At 41.7% G+C, this 20,058-nt stretch overlaps 1 protein-coding gene across 1 annotated transcript in view; it reads left to right on the top strand.

Annotated features, from left to right (window-relative positions):
- sema5ba (sema domain, seven thrombospondin repeats (type 1 and type 1-like), transmembrane domain (TM) and short cytoplasmic domain, (semaphorin) 5Ba) overlaps positions 1 to 20,058 on the top strand; it is a 99,696-nt gene that overhangs the window by 70,112 nt on the left and 9,526 nt on the right. The window contains exons 11-18 of the mRNA XM_054615323.1: positions 2,669 to 2,786; positions 3,856 to 4,040; positions 6,833 to 6,976; positions 7,744 to 7,891; positions 8,748 to 8,973; positions 11,185 to 11,397; positions 13,948 to 14,118; positions 18,653 to 18,790. Of these exons, the coding sequence (XP_054471298.1) occupies positions 2,669 to 2,786; positions 3,856 to 4,040; positions 6,833 to 6,976; positions 7,744 to 7,891; positions 8,748 to 8,973; positions 11,185 to 11,397; positions 13,948 to 14,118; positions 18,653 to 18,790 (1,343 nt within the window). The remainder of the gene's footprint in view (positions 1 to 2,668; positions 2,787 to 3,855; positions 4,041 to 6,832; positions 6,977 to 7,743; positions 7,892 to 8,747; positions 8,974 to 11,184; positions 11,398 to 13,947; positions 14,119 to 18,652; positions 18,791 to 20,058) is intronic.

A 20,058-nucleotide genomic window follows, 5' to 3' on the forward strand; every position in this document is an offset into this window, starting at 1 on the left:
ATAAAGAAACGTGATCTTGTTCCTCTAAAAGGTTTTTTTACTCCCTTTTTATTTGTGCTCCTCTGATCCGTGACTCAAATCCGTGATAGGATCCGAACCGTGAATTTAATGATCCGTTGCACCTCCATAGTCCGCCGATCTTCCTCCGGCTGTGACACGGATCACCAGACAACATGGCCTCTCTCTCTCTCTCTCTCTCTTTTTTGTCGGTGGAGGTCACCTCTGAAGTTCTGGCTAAACAGCGATGTCCTTATCGGATCTAAGCCGATCTCGAGTTTCATCAGCGAGACCCAGACCCGGCTCAAAGGCCTGTATCAACACTCAGAGATTCCTCAACCTCCAGGCTAAAAAACTCAATGTGGCTCCTCGAATGAACCACCAGAGTCCGAGCCAGGAAGGAAACAACAACAACAACAACAACAACAACAGGAATGTCTCCTTTCAGCTGAACAAGAGAGAGGAAGAGGAGAGAGACAAAAGGGAGTCAGTCTTTGAGAGAGACTCCGGTCCTGAGGCTTCCACGTCGGCCGGCTTAGCGTCGTCATTAACGGCTTTAGATTTAATTAGCAACCATTAAGCTTCTGTTTTACTGGAGGAGCTTCCTCATGTTTAATCACCGTTTGGGGTGACGCACCTTGAGAAGTGTTTGTGGGAGACCGAGGGAGGAAGGACGCACAGAAAAGTCTGGTTATGAGTTATTTATAACGCAGGTGAAGAGCAGCTTAGAGGTGGTTTAGTCACAGTCCAGAGAGTGAAGGCGTGGATGAGTGTTTCAGCAAGAGGAGGAGAGGGAGGTGTTTTTTGTGATGTGGTTGATTCGTTTTGAAGGAGAGGGTTTTGATCAACAGTGACACCAAGAGGGAGAAGTTGTGGTGGGATTTGTTTGGTGATTTGGAGCCGATGATGAGGATTTCAGATTTGTGGCCTTCGAGTTTGAGAAAGCTGCCTTGCATTCAGGTCTTTACATCTGTGAGGCAGTTGGTGGTGGAGGATTTGATGGAGATGTAGAGCTGGGTGTCATCAGCATAGCAGTGGAGGTGGAGACCATGGTGGTGGATGATGTTACAAAAGGGGAGCATGTAGAGGATGAAGAGGAGGGGACCTAGTATCGTACCCTGGGGGACACCTTGAGAGTCTTACCTTATTGATGTGAATGAACTGTCGGAGAAGTAGGATTTGAACCAAAAGAGGCAGAGCAAGTGATATGGAGGGAGGACTAAGACGGGAGAGGAGGATGGAGGAGGAGTGGTTGATGGTGTCAAAGGATGAATGAGGTCGTGAGGGTCGATCCTACAGATGGATGATGGGTCGGAATTTATCTAATTTAGCATCGATTGATTCTGTTTCTTGTTTGTAGAATCTGTGAACGTCTATGATGAAGATTACTGTGATGTTAATTCATTCATTTAAACTGTTCTTATTCCTCCTCTTCCTCTCTCCTCCTCCTCCTCCCCCCCTCTCTCCTCGTTCCTCCTCTCTCCTCCTCCACATTCTCTCTCCTCTTACTTCTTCTTCTCTCCCCCTCTTCCTCTCTCCTCTCCTCCCTCCTCCCCCTCTCTCTCCTCTCTCCTATCTCCTTCCCCTCTCCTCCTCCTCCTCCTCTCTCCATCCTCTCTCCTCCTCCCTCCTCTCTCCTCCATCCTCTCTCCTTCATCCTCCTCTCTCTCCTCCTCCTCTCTCCTCCTCCTATTTCCTCTTCTGTCCTCTCTCTTTTCTTCTTCCTCCTCCTCCCTAATCCTCCTCTTCCTCTCTCCTCCTCCCTTATCCTCCTCTTCCTCTCTCCTCTCTTCTCCTTCCTCTCTCCTCCTCTTCCTCTCTCCTCCTCTTCCTCTCTCCTCTCTCTCCCTCCTTCCTCTCTCCTCCTCCCTCCTCCCTCCTCTTCCTCCTCCTCCTCTTCCTCTCTCCTCCTCCTCCTCCTCCTCCTCTTTCTTCCTCTGTTTTTATTTTCTTCCTTCACTTCTCCCCTCCTTCCTCCTCCTCCTCCACTCCCCTCCTCCCTCCCTCCCCCTCTCTCTCCTCCTCTCTCCTATCTCCTTCCCCCCTACTCCTCCTCTCCTCTCCTCCTCTCTCCATCCTCTCTCCTTCATCCTCCTCCTCCTCTCTCCTCCCTGCTCTCTCCTCCTCCTACTTCCTCTTCTGTCCTCTCTCCTCTCTTCTCCTCCTTCCTCTCTCCTCCTCCTCCTCTTCCCTCTCTCCTCTCTCCATCCTATCTCCTCCCTCCTCCTCTCCTCCTCCATCCCTCCTCCTCCCTCTCCTCCATCCTCCCTCCTCTCCTTCATCCTCCCTCCTCCTCCTCCTCCATCTCCTCCCTCTCCTCTTCCTCCTCTTCCTCCTCTCCTCTCCTCCTTCCTCTCCCCCTCTCCTCCTCCTCCTCCTCCTCCTCCTCCTCCATCCTCTCTCCTTCTCTTCCTCCTCCATCTCCTCTCTTCCTCTTCCTCTCTCCTCCATCCTCCCTCCTCACTCCTTCATCCTCCTCCTCTCTCCTCTTCCTCCTCCATCTCCTCCACTCTCCTCTTCCTCCTCTTCCTCTCTCCTTCATCCTCCTCCTCCTCTCTCCTCCCTCTCTCTCCTCTTCCTCCTCCTCCTCTCTCCTCTCTCCTCCTCCTCCTCCTCCTCCTCCTCCCTCCTCTCTCCTCCTCCCTCCTCCTCCTGTCTCCTCCCCCTCCAGGTTGTGTTTGGAGGCGAGGGACCCGTACTGTGGTTGGGACTTCAGGCAGCGTCGGTGCACCACTCTGGAGGAGAGCTCCAACATGAGCCAGTGGAAGCAGAACATCACCGTCTGTCCGGTAACTACAGTAACCGTTAGACGTGTGATGATGTCATCGGTCACATGTCTCAGAGTGTGTTATAGGATGCTAGAAGGATAAACAAGGAGTGGAGGAAGTAAGGGAGGTGAATTGGACAGAAGTGAAATGGATTAGATTCCTCTTAGATCGACTGGATTGGATTCGGCTGAAGTGAATTGAATTGTAGTGAATTTATTTCACTTTAATGTTCTAGAAAAACTCTCCAAGGAAAAGTCCTGTCTGGCAGCACAGCCCTGACAGTACTGTAAACTCTGAGAGGTCACTGAGTGCTGGACAAAAACCAAGACCAATGTATGAAAAAGAAAACTGAAAGATGAGACCCAACCAACGTCAACAAGCAGGAATGAATCCTAAAACCCAGAAATGTTTCTGGTTAGAAATCAGGTCTGTGTTTAAAACAAGAATAGATTTTAACGTTTAGTTATACAATATGAAATACATCAGTGAAAACTTCACTAGAACACTAGACCTCCTTTAGCTCATGGTGTGAATTTAGACTAAATAAAAATGATTTGTCAAAGTGCACACTATTGAATGGTTACCATGGTAACTAGGTCACCTCATGATCACCTCACGACACACGTGTCACGAACCAATATATCATGATATATTGCAATACCTTTTTTTATGAAAATGTAAAAATAGAGCTGACATTACTACTTGCTGTGTACCACCTGATTTGTCTATATACATACATCACATATTCATGACTCGGCGGACAAATTTGCATCAAAAGTACTTCAGAAGGTTTTTGTATTGCTCACAGTCAGTGAGAATTGAACTGAAATGCACCTGCCATAAATATTTATATGAAAATAAAGTGCAGATTGTGTTCTTTTCTTATTATGTCACAGAGAACTCTTAACTTACATCTAGATGGCATAAACACAATCAAAAAATAAATTACATAAAGTACGCAGGATTTTAAAAAAATGACATTTTTAAATACTATAGTTTAAATAAAGATGGCGATAGTAAGCGATGTCCATATTCTTGCACAGCCCTGGATCTCACTCTCGTCTTCATCACCGACTGTTTGTTCTTCCAGCTGCGGAACCAAACCACCAATGGCGGCTTCGGACCCTGGGCGCCATGGCAACCCTGCAACAACGACGACGGCGTGGACGGCGTGAGCTCCTGCCTGTGTCGCTCCAGGTCATGTGACAGCCCCGCCCCCCGCTGTGGAGGCAGGAACTGTGAGGGCCCCACCATCGAGGTCTCCAACTGCTCCAGGTAGACATCCATCACACGATCAACGGAATAATCTAGATTCTTTATTTTTATCTTAAAGGCATATTTAATACAATTAAGGTTTGAAGTACTCACAGGAATCACAGGATATTAAGAAATATAATGAAATATAACTATGCATGTGCTAGTTGGTTTTAATTATTCAAAAGACACATAATTATCATAATAATATAGATTGTATTATTGTTTCATACATATTTAATACAGTATTTAATACAATAAATGTCTAAACTACTGAGGACCACTCGTCCAATCACAGGGAATTAAACATAATTGTCATATAATGATTAAAATGTATCTGTGAATGTGCTAGTTGGACAAACAAAAAAGAAAGTATTCTCTGTGAAAACAAAGAGGAAAGAATTATTTTAGTTTATGATATTCCGAAGCTTGAATGCAGAACTACAAAGAGTTAAAACATTGTTGATATCGGTTCAGATATCTGCCTTTTATCAAGTAAAACAATTAAAAAGAAAAAGTAATCTGTAAAATGTGAAGATGAGATTCATCCCGTGTTTTGTGTCGTTATGGATAACGTCCTAACAAATAACTAGTATGACTCGTGACTCTGACCAATAGGAGCTCAGAGAACTCTTGACCTGTAAACATGTCGAACATAAAGAGGAGGATGTTGTTGGAGCTGCAGGTGGAGCTTTGAACGGAGGAAAGGTCACAGAAGCTGTGATTGGTGGAGGTCTGAACGGATCGTTAGAGAAACTCTTCATCTCCATCATCGTCTCACGTTCTTTCCTCCTAAAAGTGACATTTAGAAAACTGCTTCACATTCAGAATCGCCAGAGAACCACAAGAACAAAGCAGATTAAATCCTGCTCTTAATTAAAGAGTAATAGATTTTAAATAGGTTTAAACATGACTAAGCAGCCTCGGGGCAGAATGCTGTTCTGATATGCTTTAAGAAATGAATCCTCAGATCTACAGGAAGCGTTCGGGTCAGAACCAAAGTTGAAGCTGCTTTTAGCTGCACTTTCCTTTTATTAAATGAAACCATCACATCTTATTACGGCACTGGAGCTATTTAGACTGAACTCACTGCCTGCTCTGTTTGATTTCATTCCATTTGATTCAAATTTAATTGATTTTGTGGCTTTTAACTGGCTCTGATGCATTTATCTGCTTTATGTAGAGCTGCTCTTTGTCTTTTATCCCTCTGAAACCCCAAACTTGCCTGAAAGTAAGCATGTTTTATATAAACAATCGCCAAATGCTTTTTTAGAATTTAATCTTTACAACGGTCCTTGAACACATTATGTGTGACGAACGCTTCTGATGGAAAAAGCAGCCAAAACGTAGCAAATAATCGCGCCACAAATAAACCGTTTGCTTTAACCAGATTCTGAAAAAAACATTAAATTCTGAGCTCCTCGGTGAAACTATGAAGCCATGATTGATTCATCTGAGACCAACAGTCATGTGACAACAAAAAGAGGAGAGGCTGTAAAAATGTGAATAACTCATTCTTTTTTCCAACATTGGTAACACATGTAGACATTTATACTTATACTTATATGTATTATATATTATATATATATAGATTACATTGTTTCCCCCCCCAAAAAAGAAGATATTCAACTTGCTTTTTTTAATGATTTATATCATTATAACTGTGTTATTCTGCACTAAAGACATTTTTTTGAGTTCTCTCTACTTCTAGTCATGATTTTTTGTTTCCATAGAGGAGCAGGACTTTTATTTTGAAGTGAAAAAAAACAGTCTGTCTAGAACAAAGCTGAAATTGTGGATTTGCATTATATTAACCTCAAATGTATAAATAATAATAAGATCTATCATAAATAAATAGATTTAGGTTATCGGCTCAGTAAAATGAACATTGTCAGGCTACAGAAAATGATCCCATAAAGTCTTTTTTCTACAAATGAGACCTGTAACACCTCTGCGTCCTGACTGACTTTGAAGCTTCCACCTCGGGGCTCAATTTACACTCTGACAGAACACCAGAAAGATCACCAACGTGAGGAGTCTCATTAGAACGGACCAGGTTCTCCCCGTGACACCTCTCATCGCCTCCGTCTGCAGCAGAGCTCAGACAAAGAGCTCAGACACCTTCATCCCGCCGGATTGGCCGTGCGAAGATTTAATCCGTGGTGCACAAATTGAATTGTGCTTTTTTGCAGAAAGTGGCAATTAAATCAGGAGAAGTGCCACCCAGGAACAAAGCACTTAAGCAGATTGGATGGATGTTTCCCCGTCTGTGTGTGTGTGTGCGTGTGAGTGTGTGTGTGTGTGTGTGTGTGTGAGTGTGTGTGTGTGTGTGTGAGTGTGTGTGTGTGTGTGTGTGTGTGTGTGTGTGTGTGTGTGTGTGTGTGTGTGTGTGTGTGAGTGTGTGTGTGTGTGTGTGTGAGTGTGTGTGTGTGTGTGTGAGTGTGTGTGTGTGTGTGTGTGTGAGTGTGTGTGTGTGTGTGTGAGTGTGTGTGTGTGTGTGTGTGTGTGTGTGTGTGTGTGTGTGTGTGTGTGTGTGTGTGTGTGTGTGTGTGTGTGTGTGTGTGAGTGTGTGTGTGTGTGTGTGAGTGTGTGTGTGTGTGTGTGTGTGAGTGTGTGTGTGTGTGTGTGTGTGTGTGTGTGTGTGTGTGTGTGTGTGAGTCATAGTGATGATTGGAATGATCTAAAAGCTGCTTCAGCATCAGAGAGCATCCTGAGAGAGAACAACACTAAAAAGCTTTTCAGAAACATCAACGGAACCATTGTGAAAAATGTGCGTTTTCTTTTTCTTTTTTCCCTTGTGTCTGTTGCCATAGAAACGGAGGCTGGACGCCGTGGTCGTCATGGGGACAGTGCAGCACGACCTGCGGTACGGGCTTCGAGCTGCGCCAGCGTTCCTGCAACAACCCGTCGCCCCGACACGGAGGCCGGGTCTGTGTGGGGCCGAGCCGGGACGAGAGGTCAGAGGAACCAGAGGCTTTATTACAATGAAATAATAATAAGATAATAGTTATTTATATTATAACGGCACCACGGTGTGATGTCAACATGTCACACACTAATGTCTCAGGTCAAGTCGATTTAGTCCAAGTCACGTCTTGATTCATCACTTTTTCAGACCTGTCTCTTAAAAATGATCTTCCCATACGACAAAATTACGTTTCGGTGGAATCATATTTTGTTGTGGATTTGTTTTGCATTTTACTTAATTTTAAAAAGTTTAGAATGAGTCCGTTAAAGTTTCCGCAGAGAGGAGGTCTGAGTGGTTTCACCAGGAGACAGCTCTTCATCTTGTGTTTCTATTTCAAAGTCATTTTAAGCCAAACCTAACCAAGTAGTGTTGTAGCGTTTTGTGTTTTGTTTTGTTTCAATATACAACATTAACCAGATGTTTCAAACTGTGTAAAACCAGCCGTACTCTGGGAGGAAACACTTTGCATCCTGAAACTTAATTGTGAAGTTTACTTGTATGAGAAAGTAGTTTTCATAGAGGAAAGAGCTGCTGGTAAACAGGAAAGAGACGTAGAAACCTCTTTAGTGAGAGAGCTGTATTCATGAAGAAAGAATGATCATCAACATATCACACATGATTATATCTGAAGATGATAAATTCAGATTCAGAACTAATTCAGAATATCCAAATAGAATATTGACGTAGACGCAACATGGTCAGTGTTTTGGATTGAGGTCCACAGATCTCACTGTTGCTTCATCCTCTCCTCTTCAGGTTCTGCAATGAAGGCGTCCCCTGTCCTCAGCCCATCTTCTGGACCCCGTGGGGATCCTGGACCAAGTGCAGCACCGAGTGTGGGGGCGGAGTCCACTCCAGAGTCCGGACCTGTGAGAACGGGAACAGCTGCCCGGGATGTGCACTGGTAGGAGACACAAAGACACAAAGATCCACAAAGACATCCGTCCACCTCGGCAGAAATAGAACGTTATTCATCAGTTTCTGTGTGATAAATGTTAATCCATACGTGATGCTCCTCTAAAGAGTCTGAACTTTAATGAAGGAAGGTGACCCGTGGTAACGAGGTGGTGGCAGCTCGGTGGCAGCGGGTCCACGTTTAGAGTCTTCACTTTAAATGTCAACCAAATCTGTGACGGCAAAAACAAAATGTCACCTTTCTTCTTCTTTTTTTTTAAATGTGAAAAATGATTCTTATCCCTGTGATGATTGACGTCTCTGTGGACCAGCTGGAGGTTTTAACAGAGACGGAACATTTCTTTATGGAAGCAGGAGATGTTTGACATTTTAGAGCCAGAGATTGGAGAGACAAATATCTCAGAAACTAATGTGTGACTGTTAAAAGATGTTAAAGTTTCCTCAAGGACGAGTTATTCTTTCCACCACTAACATTTCCATTTGTACAGAACAGATATCTAACTGCAGAGGATAAGTGACTAATGAGGACGGCAGTGTTTAAACGGCTTATAAACATCTCTGTTAGAGGACAGAGAGAGAAGTTCAGTAATATAAAACCTGGGTGAATATGAGTTTAAGCTGAATTGCTTCTTTTATAAACTCAAGATGTTTCCCAGTAAAAACTAAAAGGAAAGAAACGAGTCTTAAGGAGTCATTTCAGAGTTTTCAACCTGATGTTTAGATGTTTTTATGTCAAGAATCTGTGAGTTCAAGTCTACATTTATAAACGGACAAAAGTTCTTTAGACTGGTCCAGTATTAAAGGAGAACCTCCTCCTCTTCCTCCTCCTCCTCCTCCTCCTCCAGGAGTACAAGGCCTGTAACCTGGAGGCGTGTCCGGAGGTGAAGAGGAACACTCCGTGGACTCCGTGGATGCCGGTGAACGTGACTCAGGGCGGGGCCCGTCAGGAGCAGAGGATGCGCTACATGTGCAGAGCTCACCTGTCCGACCCCCACGAGCTGCAGATCGGACGCAGGAAGGTGGAGACGCGCTTCTGTCCCAACGACGGGACGGCCGCCTGCGAGACGGACAGTAAGAGAGACGATCAATACTGCCAGATACCGATATCAATACTGCCAGATACCGATATCAATACTGCCAGATACCGATATCAATACTGTCATCAATACTGTCAGATACCAATATCAATACTGCCAGATATCAATACTGTCAGATATCAATACTGTCAGATATAGATATCAATACTGTCAGATATAGATATCAATACTGTCAGATATAGATATCAATACTGTCAGATACAGATATCAATACTGTCAGATATCAATACTGTCAGATATCAATACTGCCAGATATCAATACTGTCAGATACAGATATCAATACTGTCAGATATCAATACTGTCAGATATAGATATCAATACTGTCAGATACAGATATCAATACTGTCAGATATAGATACCAATACTGTCAGATACAGATATCAATACTGTCAGATACAGATATCAATACTGTCAGATACAGATATCAATACTGTCAGATATAGATATCAATACTGTCAGATACAGATATCAATACTGTCAGATACAGATCCTCTGTTGTTTGATGACCGTCCCCAAAAAACTTTCAACACTCTGAAGTCAGTAAACCATCAAAACCTCTAAATGTTATACATTTACTCTGTTATAGTAATTTATAGTCTTCATAAAAACACACCTCAAATGATAAGGAAATAAAATATTATATTTTTATTGATTAAAACAGATCTTTTCATTATTAGTTTTAATGACGTATTGTAATCTTAGAGCTCATGTTAGGAAGTTAAACATCATAATTCATCTCTAATATCTATTTAGTCTGTTTAGTTAGGGAGTAAAAAAAACTTTTAGAGGAACAAGATCACGTTTCTTTATCAGCCGATACTAAATGAAGATTATGATGATCCATATTGTCAGATACAGATTATATTTGTTGTTGGATTTTTTGTTGTTTTTTGTCACCGCCCCGAAAATCATTTCTACTCTCTGAAGTCAGTAAACCATCAAAATACTAAATATAATATGTTTACTTTGTTAGAGTAATTTATAGTGGGTTTCTTCTTCGTAAAAACAAATTAGGAAATAAAAGATTGTATTTTTATGGATTAAAACAGATCTAATCATTATTAGTTTTATTGATGTATTATAATCTTAGAGCTAGTGTTAGAAGTTAAACATCATAATTCATCTCTAATATCTAAAAACACGACATTTTACAGATTTGAACGCATCATGATAACGTTATAATTTACCTTCAGACAATACTCATTTTAACTGAACAGAGCCTGAACGCATCATAATGTAACTGAACTGAACCTCCTCCTGTCAGCCGTTAGTGGTGCTGCTAACGTTACTAGCTCTCCTCCTGTCAGCCGTTAGTGATGCTGCTAACTGATCCTGTCAGTCTAAACACAGAAGCTTCGGCCTGCAGCTCCTCATCCTTTCACTGTAATTAGCAGATTTAAATGTGATTCTATGAAGAAGAAAATGTGTTTTAAGTCTACACGGGTGTAGAAATGTCAGCAGGATAACAATCAGTTATCTTTATCTGTGTTTACAGAAATACATTACATTACATTACATTACAGTCATTTAGCAGACGCTTTTCTCCAAAGCGACTTACAGTCAGTAGTATGTTACATATCATTCACCCATTCACACACTGATGACAGGCTACCATCAAGGTGCCACCATCAGACTCTAACTAACATTCATCATCCAGTCCACACCGATGGCCTTCAGGAGCAACTTGGGGTTAAGTGTGTTGCCACTACGCCACAGCCGCCCATACTCTCATAAAAACACTCTGCTGTCTGAGCTCAGTGAGAACAGACCTGTTAGTTCACCGACATGCTGCTGGTGTCACAGTCCAACACACACACACACACACACACACACACACACACACACACACACACACACACACACACACACACACACACACACACACAGTCCACTGCTCTCCACTGGAGGCTTCACTTGAATCGATTCCTCGTCTCCTCCTGGGGGGGGTTGGCATCGACTCTGACATACTGATGGAGCGTGGACTTCAGGGAACGCCGTGATGCTTCAGAGTTTGAGACAAGGACAGACGGAGAAATATGGCTGCTGGCAAAGTCATGAACACTGTTTGACTTCCTCTCTAAGAATCTGAATGCTTCACATCTCTATGAGTCCTTTGAGCTCTCCACCCGACACCGTAGCATCTATATATTTATGTATGTCTCTCTGTGGCTTCTTCTCCTGTAGCGCTGGTGGAGGAGCTCCTGAAGACGCCGGTGGTGAGGGTGGCGGGCGCCGGCTGGTCGTCGTGGGAGACCTGGTCCAGCTGCTCTCAGAGCTGCTCCAAAGGCTACCGAACCCGACGGAGGAGCTGCTCGGGACCGGAGGGGAAGAGCGCCCCCGTGGCCTGTCGGGGGTCACCGGTGGAGTACCAGGACTGTAACGTCCAGGCCTGTCCCGGTGAGCGAAGACACCAAAACAAATGTACTCATGGTCATTATTAAAAAAACACACACACACACACACAAAAACATCAGAAATGTATTGACGATGAGTCAGACTTTTCTTTTACAAACAGGTGAGAATCTGTTCAAAATGAAAAATAATCTTAAAAACACCATCTGCACAACAAACTGGTTTTTTTTATTATGTTTTCTTTTAAATTACTTCAATCGATTTTCTCTGTTGATATATTTGAAGTGCATTTTCTCCCCATTCATCTCTTCACTTTTCTATTATGTGAAGTTTATTCTTCTGGCAGCAGAAACAACTTCTCAGATATGAGGGCCTAACATCTCCTTATGTAAAGAAGAACAAGAATTACATTCACTTTAGTTTTTTTACAGAATCTGGTTAAAGAAAACGGTGAAGTACATTTAGAGTAAAATTTTTTGATGAAATATCATAATTGTAAGCTTTGTTCTGTCTGCTGTTTCTGACGTAAGCGTTCTTCACACATGATGTGTTCAAGGACCATCGGGAGAAAAATGTAATTCTGACAATAATGGCTTCTGGCTGAGATAGATCGTGTAGTTTTAAGAAAACATGCTTTTCCATCCCAACAGCGTGTTTTGGGGTCCAGAGGGTTAAATTATAAAGAAACTTAAAGTCCATATCTGTCGCTGTCAATCAAAGTCTGCAGAGAACTTCTATCATGACCATCACGTTGTTGAACAGTTTCTAACCTCTTCAGTAGGTCATGGGTTCATAAATAGAACACACACTGAGGTAGAGGTAGACAGGTCGGTGGTGGAACATTAGCTTCATTAGCTAATGGTTAGCAGCAGCAACGCAGGGAGAGTCCTAATGAAGTTTCATCACAGCGTAATCAGCTGACCACAGACTGCTGCTTATTACACACACACACACACACACACACACACACACACACACACACACACACACACACACACACACACACACACACACACACACACACACACACACTAAAAAGAGATTCACCTTAATGAGTGCTACCTCATGAATTAAGGATTTGAACCTCAGTGTCCGTAGCGGTTAGTTTAGCCACAGACACATGTGACCTGAGGAAGCCTGACCTCGGCTACTTACCTGCAGCCAATCAGGAAGTCGTTTGACATGAGAGTCACGTGCACCGGCGGTGTCACGGCGCCCGTCCTGAGCCGAGACGCAGGTGAGAAGGACAGGAGGACAGAAGGACAGAAGGAGAGAAGGGCAGGAGGACAGGAGGAGAAGGACAGAAGGACAAGGCCGGAGACAAAAGAGAGAATGAGCAGCAAATAGTAATTGATGATGAGATTAGAGAGAAGGACGAAGGCAATATAGATTACTGTGGAGATTGAAATGAATAGTGTGTGTGCGTGTTTGTGTGTGTGTGTGTGTGTGTGTGTGTGTGTGTGTGTGTGTGTGTGTGTGTGTGTGTGTGTGTGTGTGTGTGTGTGTGAGATAAAAGACATTGTGTCAGTCGGTAACTCACAGTTTGCAGGAGTTCAATTATAAGTTTCATTATAAGAACGTCTGACCTGAAAAAGTGAAGTTTGTGTCCTGAAACTGTCTCTGCAGAGTGAAATATATAATTATTAGTTTAAATAGATCTCTCCACCACAGAGCTGTTAGTTAGTCTTTATGTGTTTATAGTTCATGTCACCTGTTAAGTGAGTCCAGGCTGAAGTTTCATCAAAGTCAACTGTTAGGTCATCGCATGAGACGATTAAAAAACATTTAAACATCAGTTTTTGTTAAATGTTAAAGCCCTAAAAACTCACCTCTGTTTATCAAAATTACATATTTAGAAGTTTATCCCTTAAAAAAAATGCCTTGATGTTACTCTTCATCTTTGCCTCATTAAGTATGCGAGAATCTATGAATATGCAAATTAGCCTAACTGACACTTGAACAACCTATTGGAATAAATGGATGAAAACAGCGTCCATATAATGCTCAATATTACTTTTCTATTGTAATTTCCATTAGGCTCTGGTGTTAATATCACTTATACACTTAATACTTTAACTCTTGTATTTAATCTTTGTTTTTGTGTTTTACTTTTTCTATTTTGGTTGAGTTTTTTAAGATTTTAAGAATTCATTTTTACGATTTTCTATTTTTCTTAAGTTTTGGGCAAAACCCATCTGTTGACAATAATTGCTCTTAATATAATTCTCAATATTACATGTGTATTTTAGTTTCCATTAGACACTGCTGTTATTATGACTTCTTATACACTTTATTTGTTTTATTTGTTATGTGTAGTTTTACTCTTGTATTCAATCTTTATTGTTCAATTTTCCTTTTTTATTTTAGTTGAATCTTTTTACTTATTTATTTACCTTACTCTTATTACTATTGTGTTTTATTTTGCACTGGTTATTATTATATTGTTCATAAATGTTTATATATTTTGTATTCTATTGTTTTTTGCAATTCTTCTGTTGTCATCTTTAATGAATTCCCTTCAGGATTAATAAAGTTCTATCTTATCTTATCTTATCTTATCTTATCTTATCTTATCTTATCTTATCTTCTTCCCAGTTAAAGGGGCGTGGTCCTGCTGGTCGTCCTGGTCCCAGTGCTCTGTGGGTTGCGGCGGCGGTCACTACCAACGGACCCGTTCCTGTAACAGTCCGGCGCCGGCCAACGGAGGAGACATCTGCCTCGGACTCCACACTGAAGAGGCCCTCTGCAACACACACACCTGTGACGGTAAACGCACACACACACACACACACACACACACACACACACACACACACACACACACACACACACACACACACACACACACACACACTTTGACATGTGACTACTTCCTGTCGTCAGGCCTCCAGCGAGGTCGATAGCTCTTTCATCTCCTCTGATGAATACCCCAGGTCTTAGATTTATGAAGAGATAAACAGATAAACAACCCGTCCTCCATCGGGTCCTTTACCGCCGAGCTGCTGGAGCTCTGAGCGCCATGGCAACCTCTCTGGAAAGGTTTCAGAAGTCAACATGTGTTGTGATTCTGGACATGTGTGGACAGCTAACGTACGGAGACGTGTCTGAAGTTTGAATGCTGGTGTGTTAGAGAGCATGTTTAATACTAGTATACTAAATACTGTGTGTGTGTTTAACTTTCTGAATCTTTGTGGAAGTTTTGGGACAAATAAATAATTTATTAACGGAACAATTACAAACAAACAAACAGAATGAGTTTGTCTGACTTATTTGTCTCACTCTCCTCTAGCTGCTGTTTCATATGTCAAGGCTTTAGGATATTCATAATTCATAATTCTGCTTTCAACAATCCCGTTTCAGTCGTGATTCTTCTTCCAGGGTTTCAGTTTCTTTTGGCCAAATCCAATAACTTTAAAGTCTCACCTGCCAATTTTGACTTTCATTCATTCTTAAGAACTATATTGACAGAAAACATAAACATTTTGTAGCTTTTCTTTTTTGGAAAATTGGAAATTCAATTGTATGTTTATAATAAACAACAGACTATTAAGTAACTTATGTTTTCTCCAAAAACTGAACCAAGCTACACCACATTCTTTCACTCAAACAAACCTCAGTTTCCGCCAAATGTTTTTAAGGTTTTTCTTCCATTTTAGAAAACTTTTGTGCCGTATATGTCTGTGAATTTGGCCGATTCCAACTGCCTAGTGCCTCTCTAGTGCATAAGATAACGTTCTTTTTTTTGTCTTCCACCAAGTTTACTATTGAGGTGAATGGAATTGAAGCAACATATCCTTCCAGAAATAATTATGAATGTCGTAAAGTCAGATGATGACGAGCTGATGCAAACGTTAACGCTAATTCAGCATCAGAAACGGTTTATTGCCAAATACGTTACATATACAAGGACATTTGTTTGGTTGATTGGTGCGTGAATTAACATAGTGTTATAGTAAAAGACATCATTTAAAATAGAAAATATGAAAATTAACAAGTTTAGCAGGACTGAAACAATCAGCTTTTGTTTTGTTTGTTCTGACATTCATACATGGACTTTTAAAGGAATACTCCACCCACATTTGCTGTTAACTGCATTCAAACTTCAATTCATCAAGACTTTTCTCCGTTTTACATTCTTTGTTCACCGTGGAGGCAAAAGAGAAAAATAAAGTTTTCTACAAGAGTTCAAGGTGATTTGTGGGTGAAGTATGTTTTTAATAGCTGTAAAAAGTAGAAAGTCTCCTCTCGAGGTTATCCACAAAACACTTTTCTTTACAGTTTTTTGGAAAGAAACGTTGCTGTTGAATTTTTCAATGTTTTTAATGCTGTTAGCAGCACTAATGTTATTTATTGTACCTCTGCTGTGAAGGAGAGGAACGTCTTAGAGCTAGATGTCTTGGATAAATCCAAAATAAATATATATATTACCCCTGGAGTTATGTGAGAAAATATGTTTTTAAAGTGTCAGTTCAGGTAAACAACTCAGAGGGTGACGTTATATTGAATTAAATGAGGAGCTGTGATGGTGCTCACTCATTCTCTTGGGTTTGGAGGTTAGCCTTCCTCACACCCTGTGATGATGGGATGTGAGCTGTATAACAACGCCCTCTGTGTCTCCCTATTACCATTCTGCTCTCACAAGGACACTGAAATATTCATGAGAGATCTGCCTGCTAATCCACCAGGACAGAAAAGGAGTCCAGCATCAGAACTCATATCAAGGATTCTAGAGTTTAATATCAAACAGACACACCGTGATTTACTTTAGCTGGAAAAACAAAATGGCCCTGGACAAATCCTCACAGTCAGGAGGTGTTTGTGTTTCACAGTATGTGTTCTCAGGCATGGATGGATTACTGAACAGGCCTACAGGTCTCAGGCCCGGGGGTCCAAACTGTCAGGGGCCTCTGGTCTTCATCTTCAAAATGTCTCCTCAAAGAGACACTTAGCAACCAGCAAGAGACGCAGAATGACAACAGAGAGCAGAAAACCTACAAAGGGACACAAAATGACAACATAAAGACATACAAAGACTACAAAGAGAGACATAGAGACTACAAAGAGACCAAAACAACTACAAACAAACATAAAACAACTACAAAGAGACACAAAATGACCACAGAGACAAACACAACTACAAAGAAACACAAAATGATCATAAAGACACATAAAAAAGACTACAAAGAGATATATAGAGACTTTAAAGAGACCAAAAAAACTACAAAAAGACACAACTTGACCTCAAATAAACATACAACAACTACAAAGAGACACAAAACAACAGCAACGAGACACAAAATGATTTCAAAGAGACTTAAAACAACTACAATGAGACATGAAATGACTTCAAGAGACATAAAACAACTACAAAGAGACTCAAAATGACCTTAAAGACAAATTACCACGAAGAGACTCAGAAACGGGCAAAAGAACCACAGACAAAACATAATTGAAAAAATATAAATACAACAATTACAAAGAGATGCAAAACAACAACAAAGCAAAGGTTTTAATGTCTCCTCTGTAGGACAGACAGTCTGAGGTCCCACCGTGTCCGTTGTCTCAGTGGAGACGATATTAAACGGCTGTTTCCTCTGAACTGTCCTCTTCTCTCTCTGCTTTTCGTTCCCATCAGTTAAACTGTCATTCACTCAGGAAACGTAACAGAAACGGCCTCTCTGCTAATTACAAACCCAAACCCAGAGACCCTCCTCTCTCTGGTTAATGTTTGACGTGGACCAACACGTCCCCGTCCACCGTCCGCTAACGCCGTCTCCTCGTCCGTCGGTTATTGACGGGCGCGGCGTCAGTCATCTATCGGGGTAATTGGAGGCGAGCCGGCTGTCAGTCACGGCCATGTTTGATGCTCCTGTCGCAGGTCATTTGATTAAAGTCTCCAGTAGTAATGGAGGACAGCAGGACGGGACGGTCAGAATACTAACGAGGAGCCTCGGGTCCTTTCCTTCTGACTCGACAGTACGATCACGCAGGTCGCCCCGATGACAAAAATAAATGGGAATAAATGAAGCAATTAAAGCGTGCTGTAGTGGTGCACTGTTATTAACCCTCTGAACCCCAAAACCCAACGGCGGGAGTGAAAAGCATGTTTCCTTTAAACATTAACAATTTATCAAAGCCAGAAGCTGTAAAAAACATAATTATCGTCAGGTTTCCATCTTTCAGACGGTCCTTGAACACATCATGTGCAACAAACTCTTCTGTTAGAAAAAAGCAGCCAAAACAAAGTTAAAATTATGATTTTACATTAAAGATTTCGCCAAAAATAAACCATTTGCTTTAAACAGATTCTGTAAAAAACATTAAATTCTGAGCTCCTCAGTGAAACTATGAAGACATGATTGATTCATCTGAGACCAACAGTCATGTGACAACAAATCTGTGAAACTTTGACTGAACTGCTGCTGAACACAGAGCAGAGAGGAGAGGCTGTTAAAATGTAAATAGTTTTACCCATCATTGGTAACACTTTTGGAAACATGTTGGATGTATAGATTCCAGTGTTTTCCAATTTTTGTAAAATGAAATTATCATAAAAAATCAACCTGTGTTTTCTTCATTCTTTATGATTTCTGTCATTCTAACTGTGTTATTCTGCACTAAACACATGTCTGAGTTCTCTCTACTTCTAGTCATGGTGTGATGTTTCCATAGAGGAGCAGCACTTTTATATTACAGTGAACATGTGACTGGAGCTCAAAAACGTCCCAAACTGCTGTGTGTCCAGAGCGTTAACCCGTTTAAGGTGGCCGCTGTGTTTCCTGTAGGTGGTATCGTGGCGAGAAGAGAGCAGCTGGTGGATTCTGAGCAGCAGCAGACTGATAGGAAAGGTAAAAAAGACAACTTGTCCTCTTCATCGACTCGGACTCTCGCTGCCAAAGCTGCACACTCGAGAGCGTCCTGAATAACAAACCGTCCTTTCATGGGTCTTTTCACTGCAGAAGCCTGGGCTCCCTTTACTTTCCTTAAAACAAAGAGTGTTGAAAGGGAGCGTCTGAGGGTTTTCTCTTCCCTCTTGGGTCGCGGCCTTTGTTTGCTGTTCGGTCGGCTGCTGCTGCTGCTGCTGCTGCTGCGGGGAAACGGTGCTAAAGCTTTGGCTCCGGAGACAAACATCTCCGCTATGCACTAAACAAACTCTCCTCTTCCAGTCCTGTTTACACCACAAACACTTTTTGGTGTGTTTGGCGGGCAGGCGGGTGGAGACAGCCTGGGTGGGCGCGTTGGTTTCCAGGACGTCCGGCTCTGATGTGTTTTCTGTGTTTTCTGTGTTTTCTGTGTTCAGGAGGCTGGATGGCGTGGTCGCTGTGGTCGGCCTGCGATGACTCGGGGTTACAGATGAGGAGTCGGGTGTGCGGCGCTCAGGGCAGCAGCCCGTGTGTCGGGAACGCAACGCAGCGCAGAGACTGCAACGAGATACCTGGTGAGTCCGTCTGCTGGTCCATCAAAGCGTCATCAAGGGCATCGTCCTGTTTCCAGAGTGATGAGGAGGCGACCTGTTTCCTTTGCAGCCCTGAATATCCCAAAGTGCACCATGACGCTTTAAACTTGTATTATCGTGCTTTTGGGACGACCTTTGACAACTGAGTGTGGACCCTGAACACAACAAATAAAGCAAGAAATAAATAAATATAATGCCGTAAAATAGAATAAAAAGCTATAAACAACGTTGTAGATGTTAAACAACGTGAAATAAAAACTATATTCATAGAATACCAGTAAAATAGAAATAGAAATGACAAAGATCATATGATGCCTTCAGATTTAAACCCATAAGTTTCTGTCTCTTGACGGTGAAATCGGATCACATGATGTTCTTACTGTTAGTGGTTTAGCTTTGTTCATCTTTTAGTAAGGATAAGAAAAAAGGGATGAAAACAAACGTAAATAGTAAAAAAATACATTTAGAAAAACATCATCAACTGACAATTACAAACCTGTTATTTCTAAATTACCAGTTCCTGAAATGGCAACTTCTACTTCACAAATACTACAAAAATATTAACATAACCAAATGAAAGCAAACCCTTCTTATTTTAGTCTGTTTTCAATTCAGTATTACTCTAAATCATTAAATTTGACAACAGAAACGTTGAGTTTGTATCACCACAATACAATTCCTCTGAAAATGAAGAAAACAAATTGATTTATTAACGATCACTCAATCCAGTTATTGATTTGTTCCTTCACTAGTTTTTACTTTAATGTTTTTAACTGAGAAATGAATTTAAAACAAGAAGTAAAAAAACATCCAATTACCAGTAAACTCTTCTGCTGTGTTATCCATCTTTTGTGTCTGTCATGGTCAAACATGTCCACAGTGTCCATCCGTCTTCATCCTCACCATCCTCACTCACAAACACACCAACATGTGTGTGTGTGTGTGTGTGTGTAAAACAATCTGCTTCTGTTAATTAACCATAATTAAGTCCATAGTGAATTCAACACGTTAGCGGTTGACCCCGTTGACCCCGTTTGACCTCGGCGCTCCTCGTTATGCTGACGACGATCTCAGAAAGTTTTTCCCCTGAAATGATATTTCATGGCCCGACGCCGCTCCGCGTTCAGAATCCCTAACGAGTCCCGACCAGAGCTCGTTAATATTAATGAGTCGTCACAACATGTAAAATCACATCTGAATTTATTGCAAATCTCAACCAGACTGTGGATGGATTTAGTAAAGGTCACACT

Source organism: Anoplopoma fimbria, chromosome 16 (genome assembly GCF_027596085.1).
Source record: "Anoplopoma fimbria isolate UVic2021 breed Golden Eagle Sablefish chromosome 16, Afim_UVic_2022, whole genome shotgun sequence".
NCBI lineage: Eukaryota > Metazoa > Chordata > Actinopteri > Perciformes > Anoplopomatidae > Anoplopoma > Anoplopoma fimbria.